Source organism: Heterocephalus glaber, unplaced genomic scaffold, assembly GCF_053883595.1.
Source record: "Heterocephalus glaber isolate CG9 unplaced genomic scaffold, H.glaber_assembly_v1.0 deba00001571, whole genome shotgun sequence".
NCBI classification, from domain to species: domain Eukaryota; kingdom Metazoa; phylum Chordata; class Mammalia; order Rodentia; family Bathyergidae; genus Heterocephalus; species Heterocephalus glaber.
The window spans coordinates 10,775,950-10,792,003 of record NW_028258356.1 but is presented as its reverse complement, the minus strand read 5'-3'; the positions used below and the strand labels follow the sequence as shown (position 1 = coordinate 10,792,003).

The window sequence follows — 16,054 nt, the reverse complement described above, 5'->3', positions numbered from 1 at the left end:
AGGTCCTTGCTCTTGTGGGGCAGGTGGCGGAACCACTGAGCTCAATCCCCAGTCCTCCACTTCCCCAGTTTTAGGATCCAGTTGACTCAAATGTCAGAAGTGGTTTGTGGTTTTAGCTTTATCATTTGTTGGTTTGATTAGGATCGAAATAAGGATTATATTAATTCTTTGAAGTCTCTCAATCAGTAAGATTCTCCATTTTTCTTTACAATTATTTTTGAAGGAACTGAATTATTTCTGTGACGTGTAAGTTAACATGTTGTTTTTTTTTATTAATTGATTCTGGTTCACTATTTTTGGGGCAAGGTTTTTTATTTCTTGGTGAGAAAATGCATAATGTCTTGTTGATTTTAACTGATTGCTCAGTAACATTTTTAATAACAAATAAAACCTTAGTCTTCCCATCCTAATGTTTAGTAAGTCTTACTACTTAAATTATTCTTAGTAACTCGTATGTATTAGAAGTTTCATAGGCAAAGCTGTATTATTATTATTTAGTATTTATTTTTCCCCACTTTTATTCAGACCGCTTCTTCGTTCAGAAATCCACTTTGTAAAATTATGCACTTAACCAGCATTATAAGGATTCTTCCTCAGATCCATAGTGGGATGGATACCCATAGTTTTTTTTTGGTACTGGGGATCAAACTCGGGTCCTTGCGCTTGCGCAGCAGGTGGCGAAACCACTGAGCTAAATCCCTAGCCTGGGATACCCATATTTTTAATTTGAGTAGAATAACTGAGCCGTCAAGGCATAGAACTATTTTTTTCTGGAATGAAAAGATAAAATACTTCCTGTTTGAACCTATTAACCACAGACAGCATACAAAAAGAACCCAAGGGCTTAGTCAAAGAGATGGTGTGTAGTTAGGTAGCTCTTTCTTCTATCGTAGTATTAGATTCCTTTTCATAGTTACTACATTTTAGAAACACTGAGCCTCCCCCATTCCTTTCTTTCTAGTTCCTGTGTTCCCCCATAAAATTGCAGGAAGACTATGAGTTCATGGCATGGAGTTAATAATAGTATAGCAACAACATCATTAATTGCTCCTATTCACTTAACTTCACATAACATTTTTGCTAGGTACCAAACTGGTATCTTGTACAAAATGTCTTTCTAATCCATGAAACAAAATTCTATAGTTTATGTCCTCACTCATGGGTAACAATGGCTCAGAAAGTTAAAATAATGTATCTTAAGTCACACAACTAAAAATAACTATACTAATATTAAACTAGATTTATGTAGTTTAAAACCTACAGTATTTCTACAGTGAACTTGAGCCAGATATTTGAACACAAATCTTTCTTTTCTATTCTCTAACCTTTTAAAGCTTGTTGGTTTTTTTTGTTTGTTTTTTTTTTTGCTTGTTGATATTTTTAAGACCTTCTAGTGGAATATTCTCATAGGCTGAGGTTCTAGATATATCCTACTATAACCTTGATTTTCTATTAAACTCCTAGAAATTTCTAGAAAGAACTCCATGTAAATGTAGTAGGACTGTTGGTAAAGTCTTGCTAAGTTTAGCAAATTTAGCTTTTTAATTTGAAATTGTTTTTGCTGCTTCATTAAAATTGAGTGACAAAATACATAGTACTTATATTGACTTTTGAAGCATATGCAGTATCATTATAATATAATGTATTAAGCTCTGCTTTTATTCATCTTCAAATAGATGTATTTCCTACACCACATGTTAGATAAGTTCTCTTCACATATACTAGGCGTGCTTATATTGTGCTATGCCAGCAGAATAGGCTTCCTCCTAATAGGATAGAAAATTTCCACTTAAAAATCCATTTTTCTTTTGACCATTTCATAGTATGTTTCTCTCAAGAGTCATTTTAAATGGGAAAAGCCCTAAAGTTCTTAAATACCAACTGTTTGAAATCTGTTTTCTTTCCTAAAATAAATTGACAATCTGTTTTAGAGTGATGAAAATGAACAAGAGCAACAGTCAGATACAGAAGAGGGATCCAATAAAAAAGAAACTCAGGTAAATAGCATTGCTTTTTGTATTGAGCAGTATTAATATTTTTAAATATTACTTTTAAATGTGTTTAATTGTATTTACTCATGCGAAATAGTTATTATACACCTTACCTACCTGTGGGTATAAGTGATAAATGTGGGGCAGAAGGACTGAACAGGAATATATAATATTTCAGTGTGGAATTCTAGAATCTTTATTTTACTGGCAGTTTTATGATAATACAGTAACTGCTAAAACTTATCAAATTGTATACCCTAAATGAATGTAGTTGATTGTTATTTTATCGTAAGAATTAAAAAGAAAAAGAAAAAATGTTGAATAGCATCTTTAAAAAGAAAATATCTAAAAGAGACTCAGAAGTAATAGAAATTCAGAAGTAATAGGTTCAGATTTTATTTCTGTAGAGGCAGAGTTAGGAGTATGTTCTGGAGAAAATAGGCCTCTGACTTTCTTTACCTGTGTTTAGAAATTTAGAGTCTGCAAAAGACTTATTTTATATTCATAATCACAATCTTAAATATTATATCTTAAATATTATATCTTAAAAAATGCAAAAGACAAGACTGATCCTTGCAAAGGAAATTTATGCAGACTTTAGTAAAACATTTTAAATCTGAAATAGATTTTAAACAGTCCTAAAGGAACCTAGTAATTTAACAGTGCATTTAAAGATTAATAAATGGAAAATTACAAATACCTAAATTCAGAAAGCTAACCATTTCTGAATAGCTCCTTTACATAAAATTGTAGATTCCATGAAGTTTTAAGTAGAAAGAAAACAAAAGTAAAATTCACCCCAAAAAGCTACTTTGGTTCCCATTAAGAGTGTTTTACCATATTAATCACTGCATCATTTAGATATGAAGAGTTATAGGAATTTTAAATGTAGCATACCACTTTCATGAGGTAGTCATAGTTACTTAAGTTAATCATAATGTCCTACCCCCAGTTGCTAAACTGAGAAAGAATATCGTATAACTAGATTTCCAGAGTAAAATTTAAACAAAATACATGTGTACTGTTTTGCATGAAATAGGTATTCGTTTGTCTCTTATTGCCTCAAAAACAAAAAATGGCTAAAATGGTTGCTTTGAGATGTCATATAATGAACTGACATTTCTTAATAGAAATATGTCACTCCTGTTGAGGGAGTATAAGTAATGGATACGTTCTTAGTCTATTGTTTCTTCTTCTGATTAAAAAGTAATGAATAGTGATTTTTGTAGGAAGTCACACATGATGAATTTCCAAATATATATGATATTGTGCATGTAAAAAATACAATGATTCTGTATTCTACAATTTTTTTTAAAAATAGCCACAGTAAAATTAAAGCATACATAGTGCATAGATAAGTTAGTTTGACACATTCATGACCAGGCCGTAATTCATGTCTCACTGCCAGGCAGCTTGAATCACCAGTGGTACATGCATCAGGCAGCTTTTTATTAATTTTATTAGTAAAAAACCATAGAAGTGATTAGATCCATTTGTACCACCACTGGTACAAGCTACTCAGTGGGACAGGTGTGCGTATACCAGTGTTGGTTCAAGCCAGCAGGAACGTGTTAATGCTAAGAAACATTAGTAATATTATATTAAATTTACTTGATTTAATGAAAACATAAAATTTATTACGTCTGTTTTCTTCTTTCTAGACGGATTCCATTTCTAGGTATGTTTTACTTTTTTGTACTAATTTATGTTCTCTATTTTAGCTTTACTAAAAATATGTTGCTAGGTAATTATGGGTTTTGTACATTCTTAGAATTAGTTCGGTAATAAAAATCTGTAAAAATTTAGATGGCTTAATCACTGTTATTAGCTTTCTTGATTGCTTTACTTTTAGTTCACTGGTTATACTAGGTCTCTATGAAAGAAGAAAAATTTTTCCCAAATCTGTACAACAGTGGTACTTTTTCCAAAGTTTTCTAAGTTATTTCAGCATTGACTGTCTCATTAATATCAGGGACTGATGAAATCCGTACTTGGTCAGAAATTTATTTAAGTATTCAGCATCTTTTTCCTTATCTCTGCATTAGGTAAAAGAAAGTGATTTTCTCTTACTCATGATTGTTAACCAAAGCCTTGTAAGACCAAGAATGTATTTATATATAGCTCTGATGATTCTGACTTACAGTAGCAATAGCATTTTCTAGAAAAGGTAACCTAAATTCAGAACCAGATAGAAAAAATAATTCACGCAAATAAGAAACATTCTTCCTATTTAGGACCAGCTCACTGTCATTTTGGATATTCTGTATTTTATAAAATCTAAAATGGTACTAATTTTAAAACAACACTATACACTACAAAAAAGAAAAAGTTCTACCACTTAAATGATATGTCATCCTTTATAATCTATGTTCTGACATCAGAGATGTTAAAATGTGAGAAAAGATTATATAATTTAAAACTGTTGAAATAATTTATCATAACGTGAAACTACTTTTGACTTCTAGATATGAAAATTTTGAATCTTCAAATAATGGAAGTCAGTAATATTAAAAATAATCCCCCTTTTATTATGTATCATGAAAATTGATTAGATAACAAGTTAGGGATACTATTACTATTTTGGAGTATTAAGTAAATATATACTAGAATATATGTTAATGTAATTTGTGGAAGCCTATAATAAAGCTTTTGATTTAAACTCATCTTTTGAAGGTATGAAACCAGTTCCACATCAACTAGTGATCGTTATGATTCCCTGCTGGGTCGCTCTGGATCATACAGTTACTTAGAAGAAAGAAAACCATATAGTAGCAGGCTAGAAAAGGACGACTCAACTGATTTTAAAAAGGTACTTGGGTTATTTAGTTATATTTAGTTAAAATTAAGTTATCATTTGTGTTGAGATATTTATATTTTGATGACCTCATAATGAAATCAATATCTTGAAATAACTTACATAGTTTTTGACAAGTGATGACGGGCAGAATGTGAATAGCTGTTTGTTTTTTCAAAGGGAAAAGTATTCAGGACTTTCCAGATTTAAGTGTTTCAGACCATTACTGTGATTAAATTGAAAGGGGGCATGCAGAGGTGTGGGGTATGTGTAGCATTACACACTCCTTCTTTTTCTTTGTTAATAGGCAGACAGAGAATATGGATTTTTAAAGGTAACGGTAGTTTTTCTAGATAACTAAAAAACTTCTGATAGCCCAGGCTATTAAGGATTAAGGATGAAAGTACTATGAGAAATCCTAGAAACTCTGGAACCTAGAATTTTTATTAATCTTTACATTACGAGCTTAGGATAAAGTGGTTTGTTGAAAAGGCTTACAGTGTTTATGTGTTTCCCTGGCTACCTGGCACCTATTTGAATTATAATGCTTTCTGATTAGCCAGATCAGTAACTAAGAAGAAGGCACTTATTTTACAGTAACAGTCAGGTATATACTGAGAAAAGTTTAGGATACTGAAATGTGCTACCTAATGATACTGTACTCATGAGCAAGTGAAGATGGAGGTATTGTCCTACTCTTATGATCATCTTCCATGTAGTGGGAAAAACAAACATCAAACTAATGAATTATAAGTTTAAAATTGAGACAGTTACCCAGAAGTAAAGATAATAATTTTAGGGCCAGGGATTTAGCTCAGTGGTTCTGCCACCTGCCTTGCAAGCGCAAGGACCCAAGTTCGATCCCTAGTACCAAAAAAAAAAAAAGATAATAATTTTATAAAAGTGTATAACAAAAAAAAAGCAATAGGTCCTGTGAATATATTTTCTAAGGAAGTAAGGCTTTAGCCAAAAATAAAAGAATGATTAGTTTAAGCTGCTAAAAGTGGAAGAGAAAGGTGTTCTAGATAAACTGTAAGCACATGGACCTGGTGGCAAAAGGGTATATGATGCATTGAAATAGCTAAAGTTTCAGTATACAGGCTGGAACTATACCATGTAGTTCCTCTAGACCATTTTAAAGATGGCCGTATGCTAAAAACTTCAGGAAGCTATTCAGAGGTCTTGGGGCAGGGGGGCGACCCAAGAACAGTTGGCATATGAAAAGTATGAGATTTCCCTTTTGAAAAGTTGTGCTGCTTTGTGTAAAACAGAAGAAGGACAGGAAAAAACATCCTGTTAGAACAGTCCAGGTAAGAGATGATTATAGTGAAAATTACCATGAAAATAGTGGAGAGGGGCGGGGGAACAGTAAAGTCAAGTATTGTGTAGATATGTGGTCCCACTTTATCAGATAAGTTAATCTTTGTTACAAGAACGGGCAAACTCAGATTATTTTTCAGTAAAGTTTCACATTTTAAATGCTGGAATAATTTATGAATTTATGCTAGACTACAGTACTTGCATATAACCATCAATCTCCACCTTGCAACTATAAAATATTAAAAAGCATTTTTAGTATATCCTTGATAGTACATAAGTTACATTAATCTTTCTGTTTTAATATTGTGAACTAACCATTGAGAATACCTCCTTAAAATATTAGGAGAGCAGAAAAGTAATTTGTTCTTCTCCCCTAATTTTCATAGCTTTATGAACAAATTTTAGCTGAAAATGAAAAGCTGAAGGCACAGCTACATGATACAAATATGGAACTAACAGACCTTAAATTGCAGTTGGAAAAGGCCACCCAGGTTTGTATCATTTTTTTCTTTGTTATTCTCAAGATAATTGAGAATTAGGTTGTGATTTATTCTATTTTTAAATTACATTAAAATTTTCTCTAATGCTAGTATTAAAAAGAAGTTTGATTATTAATAGTAACTTGTTTATTAGTAAAAAGAAATTACAGTAGTAGCATTTACTTATCACTTTTTATGGGGTAAGTTAAAAATGTAAAAGTATAGTCAAAAGTCAAGATGTTTTTAATCTTTCTAATACCAATATTGTGGTACATAAAAGATTTAAATGTTTATTTTCATCATACTAAATGTAGCAAGATATTAAAAGTATCTATACGGAATTATCTGACAGCCATAAGATGATTTTCCCTCCCTCTTTCCCTTCCTTCCTTCCATACTTCCTTCTTTCCTTCTCATTCTTTTTCTTTCACATGCTACACAGTTACTCTTTACCACTGACCTATACCCTCAGCCCCAAAATTTCTTTATGGTAATTTTTGTATATTGTGAAAACTTTGTTTGTTCAAGTGATTTGAAGAGGATAATTTAACTCCTTTTATAATTTCCTTCTGTGCAGTAGCCTAGAGAAGATAGTTTCACATAACAAATTGAGACAGCCAAGTGAAACTTAAAACCTTGCACAAATGATTTAGGAATTGTTTCCCAAGTTCTTTTCCCATGAAACACTTAATTTGGGAGATAGTAATAGGCACATCTCCTCCCTAGCCTCCTTTTAAAAACAAGATAAATCAAAACTTTATGGTCAGAGGATCTCAGGAAATGCTATATTTGTACATCTTCAGTATTATACACTTACTATTTATATGTTAAAATTTCCTTTACGTTATTCTAATATATTTTTATTAGTGCATATTAATTTTACAAAATACTGAATTTCATTGTGGTGTTTTCACACATGCATATAACATATATTGATCATACCTATCCCCCGTTACCTTGCCTTACACTGCTTCCCCAGTCCCCTTCCTCTTCAGTTTTCATATCATCTGTATATTAGTCAGCTTTTCTGTCACTAGGACACATTACCCAACACCCACAACTTAAACGAAGAGAGGCTCACTATTCAAGGGAATTCAGACCATGGTCAGCTATCTCCAGGGCAGAAACATCATGGTGAAAAGGTGTGGCCAAGCAAAGCTGCTTATTGCATGGTAGTTAGCAAGAGGACAATGCCAGAAAGGAAGGGATCAGGGAACAGGCTTAGACCCCCTCCCCCTCAAGGTCATACCTCCATAATCCACCCAGACATACCCAGAAATGTGTTTCACCAATCCCCCAGGCAGATTCCACAGCCAGTCAAGTTGACACACCACCCTGACACATCATCCTTTTTTGTTTTCTTTCTAGATTCCACAAATAGAGAAAACATACAAAACTTGTTTTGCTGAGTCTGACTCATTTCATGATGATATCCAGTTCCATCTATTTTCCTGTAGATAACATAATTTTGTTCTTCTTTATGGCTGAATGATACTGCCTTATGTATATTTTCTTTATGCATTCATCCATTGACAAGCACTTAAGTTGTTTTCATATCCTGACTCTTGTGAATTGTGCTATAATACACATGGATATTTACATATTTCTGTAGTATGATGGTTAAAATTCCTTCATTTATATGCCGAGGAACAATATCACTGGATCATGTTTTAGTTCTATTTTGATTGTTTTGAAAAATCATCATACTGCTTTCACCAGCATTTATTGCTTATTTTGTATTTTTTATTATAGCTATTCTAATGGGATGAGATAGAATCTTAGTGTAGTTTCATTTGCATTTCTCTGATGGCTGAAAGTGTTGAACATGTTTTCATGTATTTATTGCTCTTTTGTAGTTCTTTTGGGTATTGTCTTTTATTTTTTATTGGATTATTTGGTTTTTTGGAATTAAGTTTCTTGGGTTCTTTATATATTCTTTATATTAATTTTCAGAAAAGTGGCTGGCAAAGATTTTCTCCCATTCTATGGGCTGTCCATGTAATTGTTTCCTTTGCAGAAGCTGTTTAATTTAATGCAATCCCATTTATCATTTCTTGCTGTTATTTTTTGTATTATTAAGTGTCCTATCCAGGAAGTCACTATCTGGGCCTGTATCCTGCAGTGTTTTCTTCCAACGGTTTCAAAATTTCAGATCATATATTTGGATCTTTGATCCATATTGTGCAAATTTTTGTGCAGAATAAGAGATAGGGATCTAGTTTTAGTCTTTTACATAAGGATAACCAGTTTTCCCATCGCCATTTACTATAAAGTCTGTCTGTCTCTTTCTCCAATATATTTTTGCCCCCTTTGTGAAGAATCATATGGCTATAGCTGTGTGGGTTTATCTCTGTATCCCCTATTGTATTTTATTCATCTACAGGTCCATTTTTATACCACTGTAGCATTTTTTTTTTGTCACCATGGCACTATAGTATATTTAGAAATTACATGTTGTGATAACATTGCTCTTTTTGAGGAGTCCTTGTTTTTTGTACCAGGAATCAAACTCAGAACCTTGCGCTTGGGAGGCAGCTGGCAGCACCACTGAGCTAAATTCCTGGGCCGAGTCCTATAATTTTTAAGAAAACAAACTTGCCTAATTTTAATATGATACTGTCTAGTATAAGTGACAATGATCTAAAATAGTATATTCACCAGTTATGGTGCCACATGCCTATAATCCCAGCACTAGGGAAGCCGAGGCAGGAGGATGGCTGCGAGTTCAAGACCAGCCTGTGCTACATAGTGAGTTCTAGGCCATCCTGGAATACATAGCGAGATCCTCTCTCCCCCCAAAAATGGCATATTCAATTCTATGAATAGGACTACATTTATATTCACTTTCTCTCAATTTGTAAAATTTATTAACTACATTGAATTTATACTTGTTACCAGGTTCTTTTTTCGTTTAAAAACCTCTGTTGTGTTATAAAGCAGTTGTCTATGCAAAATGGATGATGTGCTAAAATTCCAGGAGTCAGGCTAACATTATGAGAGTGAAAAAGCTCTAGAGATTCTTTCAGGCGATGGAGATTTACTGTGATGATACATAGAAAAGTAAAAAGAACATTTCTCATAGTGAGATGTCTTGATTTGGAGTGTCATACAAGTTAAAGTTACTGACTTAGACTTCATGGTAAACTAGAAAGTTATCATCCTTCAAGTTGCAAAAGAACCCTAGTGAGCGTCCATACATGAAAATATTCTAATAAATTTTCTGAACATAGCATTAGCTCTTGAGATTTGGTCATGATGTTTTCTGGGTGACTGGCCCCTGCTACTGTTCCCTATTATAGTGACACAACTAATTTGTCTCCCCTACTTAGTTCCTTTCCTGTGTTTCTCTATCTACATATTTTTTCATTTAATTCTTCTTGTATGTGTTTTATTCAAACTTTTCAAGAGAGAGGAACTGATAGAATTATTATTAGTTCCCATCCAGTATAAAGCAGCCTGTTGGTGCTCATGGTTCTACTTGATGAACATGGCCCTAGATCACTGAATAACCTATAGCATACTACTTATGGGGAGGTGGCAGTGTAACTCTGTAGAAGAGCATATGTTTAACATGTGGAAAACTCTGGGCTCAGAGCCCAGCACCAAAAATTAAGAAAGAAAAAAAGCTAGTTGCCTGTGGGTCAGGTACAAATTTCAAATCCTTCTTTATCTGGAGAAAGAAGTCACTGGTTTACAAAGAAAAACAGCTTCCAAATTGGCAATTGGCAGGCGTTCTGAGTATCAGGCCCAATTTACTGAGTTAATAATGAGAAGGATAATTCATAAAAACAAAGTGATAAACATTATTTTGTTTAACTTTAGAGCATCTGTCTTGAGTAAAGTCTACTCTGAATTCTTCCACTTAATTTTTTAATCACTTTTTATAACTATTCATGAATATACATATTGGTGGCAGTTTCGATAGTTGTGTGAAATTTTTCCCAAGGAAAACTATCATCCTGTGAAGAATCTTTAGCATGTTTGAGGCCCTAGATTCAATCTTCAGGACTATAAGAAATAATAATCTTGAAATTTAGGTCTCTTTGAGAGTATTTAGCTAAGAAACACTGAATTCTTGAATCCTTCTTTATTCCAGCACCCTCCATTCTACACAAGGAGGGAAACTCCCAGTGTGCCGAATACCACTTTGCCAAATGACAAGTTCACTAGATTTACAAGTCATGATTTTAGGAGCTTTAACTAGAATGTGTAATTAAAAGTATTAACTAAATTGATGATTTTTTTAATCCATTAAATTGGCAAGCAAATCATAAAATTGATAAAATGTTTCCATTAGGGAAAGGCTCCAATAAAGTGCTAATTTTCCCTCTAAAATGTGTTAATTTTTATGTGATCGCATTGCTCCAGCTATTTCTGAATTTTTTCAGGTGATTTGAGTGTCATTTAAAATTACTTTTAGCCTTTTAAGTGTTTTTATGATTCATTTGTAGATCTTCAAGTGACCTGTCAGTCTTTAACTTGCATATCTAGCAATTAAAATGATTTTAGGGCCAGGGATTTAGCTCAGTGGTTCCACCGCCTGCCTTGCAAGCGCAAGGTCCCAAGTTCAGTCCCTGGTACCAAGAAAAAGAAAAAGTTTAAACCATCAAAAAGAAATCAAAATTACCTAAAACAGTTCTGTTCATATCTGAAACTCTGAATTGGATTTCTAACAAGAAGCAATTGAAATACATCAACTGTTTATCAGAAAAAGTAAATCCAAAATAATAAAGCTACTTAAAATGACAATAAATAAAGATAACCTGGTCATGATTAATTTTAAAAAATTTATATACTATACCTATAAAAAACAAATTCTGAGAGAAGGATCAAAAAATAACTGGTGCTAAAGGTGTTAAAACATGAATGTGAAACATAAAAGAAAAAGTTGTAAGTTTCTCCATTAAGCCTGGAATGTGGGTCCATTGGAGCGTGCTTACTCAGGGTGCACGAGAGGGCTTGAGTTCCATCCCAGGTACTACCAAAAAAAAGCCATTGAATTACATTAAAAGATGAAATTGTGCTTTAATTGCTGATGAAATGTTTTATTTTTGTGGTTAGTAGTCATAAAAGATCATTCTTATTAAAGTTGTCAGTAAATTTTTGTAAATAAAATTGGTTAGCACATTGATTTTTGAGGAATTCATTTTCAGCAGATTGATCAAGAACCTCAGCAAAAACATTTATATAAAGGTAAATAAGATCTAAAATGCTTTAACTAGGCTCATGCTCAATAACCAGATAAAGAGCTGTCTAGGATATGGTGTAACATGACTTAAAACTCAAGGGCCCTTTCACCTTCCCTACAGCCAAACTTAGGTCTCAGTATTTTACCAGCTTTTGAGCTGGTTGCATAGTGTATCAAATAACAAGCCTGTGCTCACCAGGAGAAGAAAGCTGTGTAGCAAGGATTTTTATAAGTGAAAATATGTATGAACCCTGTTACCAATTCTAGAGCATGGATGATTGGAAAAGAAATATGTAGGTCAATTGAGCAAGACTATTACACTTGTGAAAGAGGACAAAAAAGTGCAGTTTAATGGTCTAGCTCTGCATACAAAGTCACTCAGTGTGGTAATAAACATTTCATTCAGGGTCCTGGAATCTGACCATTCAGATGAGCCACTCCTGATGGTATAAGAAGGGAACTTGAACATCTGAGTGGAACCAGGATCTTTTTGTTCTTATTCCACAGCACTCAGCCATCTTCACCCCCAACTAAACTATGAAAACTCCTGTGGAAAGGTGTTATAAACCATAAAATGAAAGCTTTGGAGTTCACTCCATTTCTGAATATTGCTTTTATTCTTATTTCAGTACACATTGTGTTTTCTCTTTTTTTTCTCACATCTGTATATTATGCCACCAAAATGTGATTTCCTTTAGCACCTGTAAAAGAAAAGTTACCCTGCCCATTTTTATCACACTTAATCCCTTTTTATCATTTCGTACTTTTTTGCAGAGACAAGAAAGGTATACTGATAGGTCACTATTGGAAAAGGAAAAAAGGGTAAGTGTCCATCTTATTGACTAAGTAGTTATTTTCCCTCTATATAAGCAGTGGTTAGCTTTTTGTGTTTTTATAGGTAATAGTTTTCATTAATTTAAATTAATATTCATTAAGGAATTTTTTTTTTACAGCTTAGCTTTTTAAAGTTCTCTGGGGTTTCTGAAGGATGAAATGAACTTAAATAAAATTTAATGAACTACTTCGTGTGTGTGTGTGTGTGTGTGTGTGTGTGTGCGTGTGTGCGTGTGTGTGGTACTGGGGTTTGAACCCAGGATCTCCACACTGAGCTATATCCCTGCCCACACACACCATCTTGTTTTTTGTCATCCTCCTGCCTCACCCTCTCAGAGTTCTGGGATTACAGGTGTGTGCCTCCAGCCCAGCTCACATTCTTCTTATTTATTAAAGCTTTTTTCTTATTACTGAAATGTAAATATAATATTGTGATAGTGAAGCTGATACTTTCAAAATGCTGTTCATCTCTTTGATTTTTTATAGATATATTTATTAAAACATTGTAATCACATGTATATTATTTTCAAAATTAAAATATCTTTTGAAATAAAATGTTCAAATCTAGAGACTTCAGATTCTTTTTAAACAATATTTGAAATTTGAGTTGAGCTTTAGTAGGATATTTTAAACAAAAATTGAGATTACAAAATATCTTTATGCCATTTTATGCCTTTTTATAATTTTTTATTGACTGTCTTGTATTTTCTTGTATTTCTCTCCACTTGTTATTGCTTAGAAGTTTGGACATGGAATAAATCCACAAGTTTAGTTGGGAATGACCAGTTGAGAATGTATAAATGATCTAAAAGTTAAAATGCTTCAAGAATATTTGTAATGCAGCTGAACAGTGGCTAGACTTGTGGGCTTTTGACCGAGAAGAAATTCATCTTGGTAGCTATTTCTGGGTCAAAGAATGAATAGCCAGAAGCAATTGTCATGAAAACATTTTTCTTTCAATTGGTTGTTTAAATAACCAATTTACCTTTTTACCAAAAAAGATTTTAAAAAATGTAAAATATAAAATTAAAATATAGTCTGTTAATGCCCGTTACTTAGTAAATTATGACTTGCAATAGCTGCCATTTATGATTGTAGCAGCTTTTAAAAATCATTGTTTAGTCATTTTTTTTAAAATTGATATAACTAATAATGGCTTAAAATATAGTTGCTTATTAAATTTAATGTTGACTTTTATAATTTTTATATTGATATTTGTTATATTTTATAATATATAGCTGTTACTGAATTTTATCTCCAAGATAGGCAGAAATAATAAAATCGTTATTGTATTACCCATTCTAATGGTCAACATGAAAGATAACAAACTATATTTAATCAAAATATTATTTATATTTTAGACAATCACATTTTTAAGAATATTTTTCTCATGAAAGTATTATGTTCACTACAAAAATATCAGCCAGCAAAAGAAGAAAATATAAAATCACTCAATCTTTTCACACAGAGATAACTAATGTTTTATTACTTATCCTCATAATCACACACGTGAATTTTATTGACACACGTTCTCAACTAGCCTTCTTTTTCTGCTTTTGAATGCAGATAAACAAGTAGCTATATTCACTCTCAGTTTTATAGACATTGATCATAGTATTAATAACATTTAATCAGCACTGTGTATATATCAGGCAGGCACTGGGCTAAGCAATTTACATATATTTTTTCTTAATAATTTTTATATTAGTAACTTTTGTTTGTTCAACACAAGAAATTACCTGCAGTTTCTAGTTACCAACAGGATGAGGCAGTTGGGTATAGTGTTCTTGTCTTGCTGTATACCAAGTTAAAATCTTGAAGACTCCTAAAAAACTTGAGGGCTCATATAGCTAAATTACCTCTCAATCTGAAGAAATATTCTATTTCTGATATTTCAAAAAATTATGAGAATCAAATATAGCACCGTATATGTTTATATTTTGGGAAGTGCAGTGGTTTGCATAAATTTGCCATGACTAAAGTATTAGCTAAGCAAAGGGTCTATATATAGAAAACAACATTTTCATCTATTAACGTGTTTATGTTTAAGCATGTAAATATTAGAATAATGTAAGACTTTGAATGGGATTCCATTTTTTAAAACTCACATACCCTAAAAACATTGACATTTATTGTAAATGTGGTTCATTACTAAATATCAACATTAATTATTAATCTGGGAAAGAATGTCTTGGAAATAGTGTCAGTGTGATTAAACTAAATGTAAATGGTTTGTATCTGAAAGGTGACCGGCAAGAGTCAGTATCTTCTGGGCGGTATGACCTAACCAGTTTTACAGCTCATCATTTACTGCTGCTTGCTTTTTGCATAACACAATGCTTATCTTATAAGGGAGAATAAAACAGTACACTGCAATAATACATTGTTATGTTGGCTTTGCCTGTCACTCTTTTGAGTTTAAAATAAATGCGGCAGTTGCTTCTCCATTAGATTCACTGCATTAATGCTACACACAATATCAACCTATATATAAAACTATAAAGTCAGTTGGATGAATAGTGGATAGTAAACATTGTGGGTTGAGGAGATTGTCTTAGATTCTTTTGAGATTGTAAAGTACACGTATTTTAGGCACGTTTGCTTCTTGCTATTTCGCTTCTATCACTTTAGTATATTTGCATCTTTGTGTGAATTTTTTTTTCTGTTCTATTCAATTTTCAGTCTTGAGTATTGGTTTCCTCTGTCACTGTTTTACATATACTAAAATATGGTAATAATTTAAATATGTAGCATGTTACCAGAAAAAATCAAAGCTTTAAAGAAAGAGCTTGCAAAAAGTAATAAAGATCTTCATGTTTATTTCTCTCAAATTTTGGGGAGCTCTTTACATATCACTGGCATCACGTCTTTTTCTACACTGCTCCTGATTTTATCTTTAATTCTAAAGTAGCACTATTTCATAATATAGAAGAAAACTTAATGTATTAATTATATAATTAATATCAGTACCTTAAATTGATCTAGGAACGAAGAGCTCTAGAAAGAAGAATATCTGAAATGGAAGAAGAGCTCAAAGTAAGTAAACTAATGCTATGTTTGAGAGATATTGCTGTTTATGAATTTATATTTAATACTATTGTAGATATTAAAAATTGTTCTCAAAGCCATTACCTAGTTTGTCAATTATTTAAATCTTATGCTTCTCTTTCTTAATAAGTCTCAGTTTTAGTGAGCTAGAAGAGAATTAAACCCCAAATTATTTGGATAATCAGTTTATATAGCACTTTTTATATTCAGGTATAAAAATATTAGGTCATAATAACTGTAAGATGTGAGATTTATTAGTTCTTTACATTTTTATATACTGTACTTCTTGGAGAGTAAATGGTAGAGGGTTTAATAAAAGATAAAATGTTCTTTAAAAATAAGACATTAGAGGGCTGGGAATTTAGCTCAGTGGTGCCGCCACCTACCTCAAAAGTGCAAG

General features: G+C 32.3%; 1 protein-coding gene across 12 annotated transcripts in view; it reads left to right on the top strand.

Annotated features, from left to right (window-relative positions):
• Ppp1r12a (protein phosphatase 1 regulatory subunit 12A) overlaps nt 1–16,054 on the top strand; it is a 135,002-nt gene that overhangs the window by 114,691 nt on the left and 4,257 nt on the right. For 9 of the 12 annotated variants that reach the window (XM_087192496.1, XM_087192494.1, XM_087192500.1 and 6 more), the window contains 6 exons: nt 1,932–1,997; nt 3,653–3,669; nt 4,665–4,800; nt 6,492–6,596; nt 12,547–12,594; nt 15,592–15,642. In XM_087192496.1, coding sequence (XP_087048622.1) covers nt 1,932–1,997; nt 3,653–3,669; nt 4,665–4,800; nt 6,492–6,596; nt 12,547–12,594; nt 15,592–15,642 — 423 coding nt within the window. Of the gene's footprint in view, nt 1–1,931; nt 1,998–3,652; nt 3,670–4,664; nt 4,801–6,491; nt 6,597–12,546; nt 12,595–14,851; nt 14,883–15,591; nt 15,643–16,054 lie in introns of all 12 variants that reach the window. The other 3 variants (XM_087192497.1, XM_021258497.2, XM_087192498.1) reach the window with 1 other exon arrangement.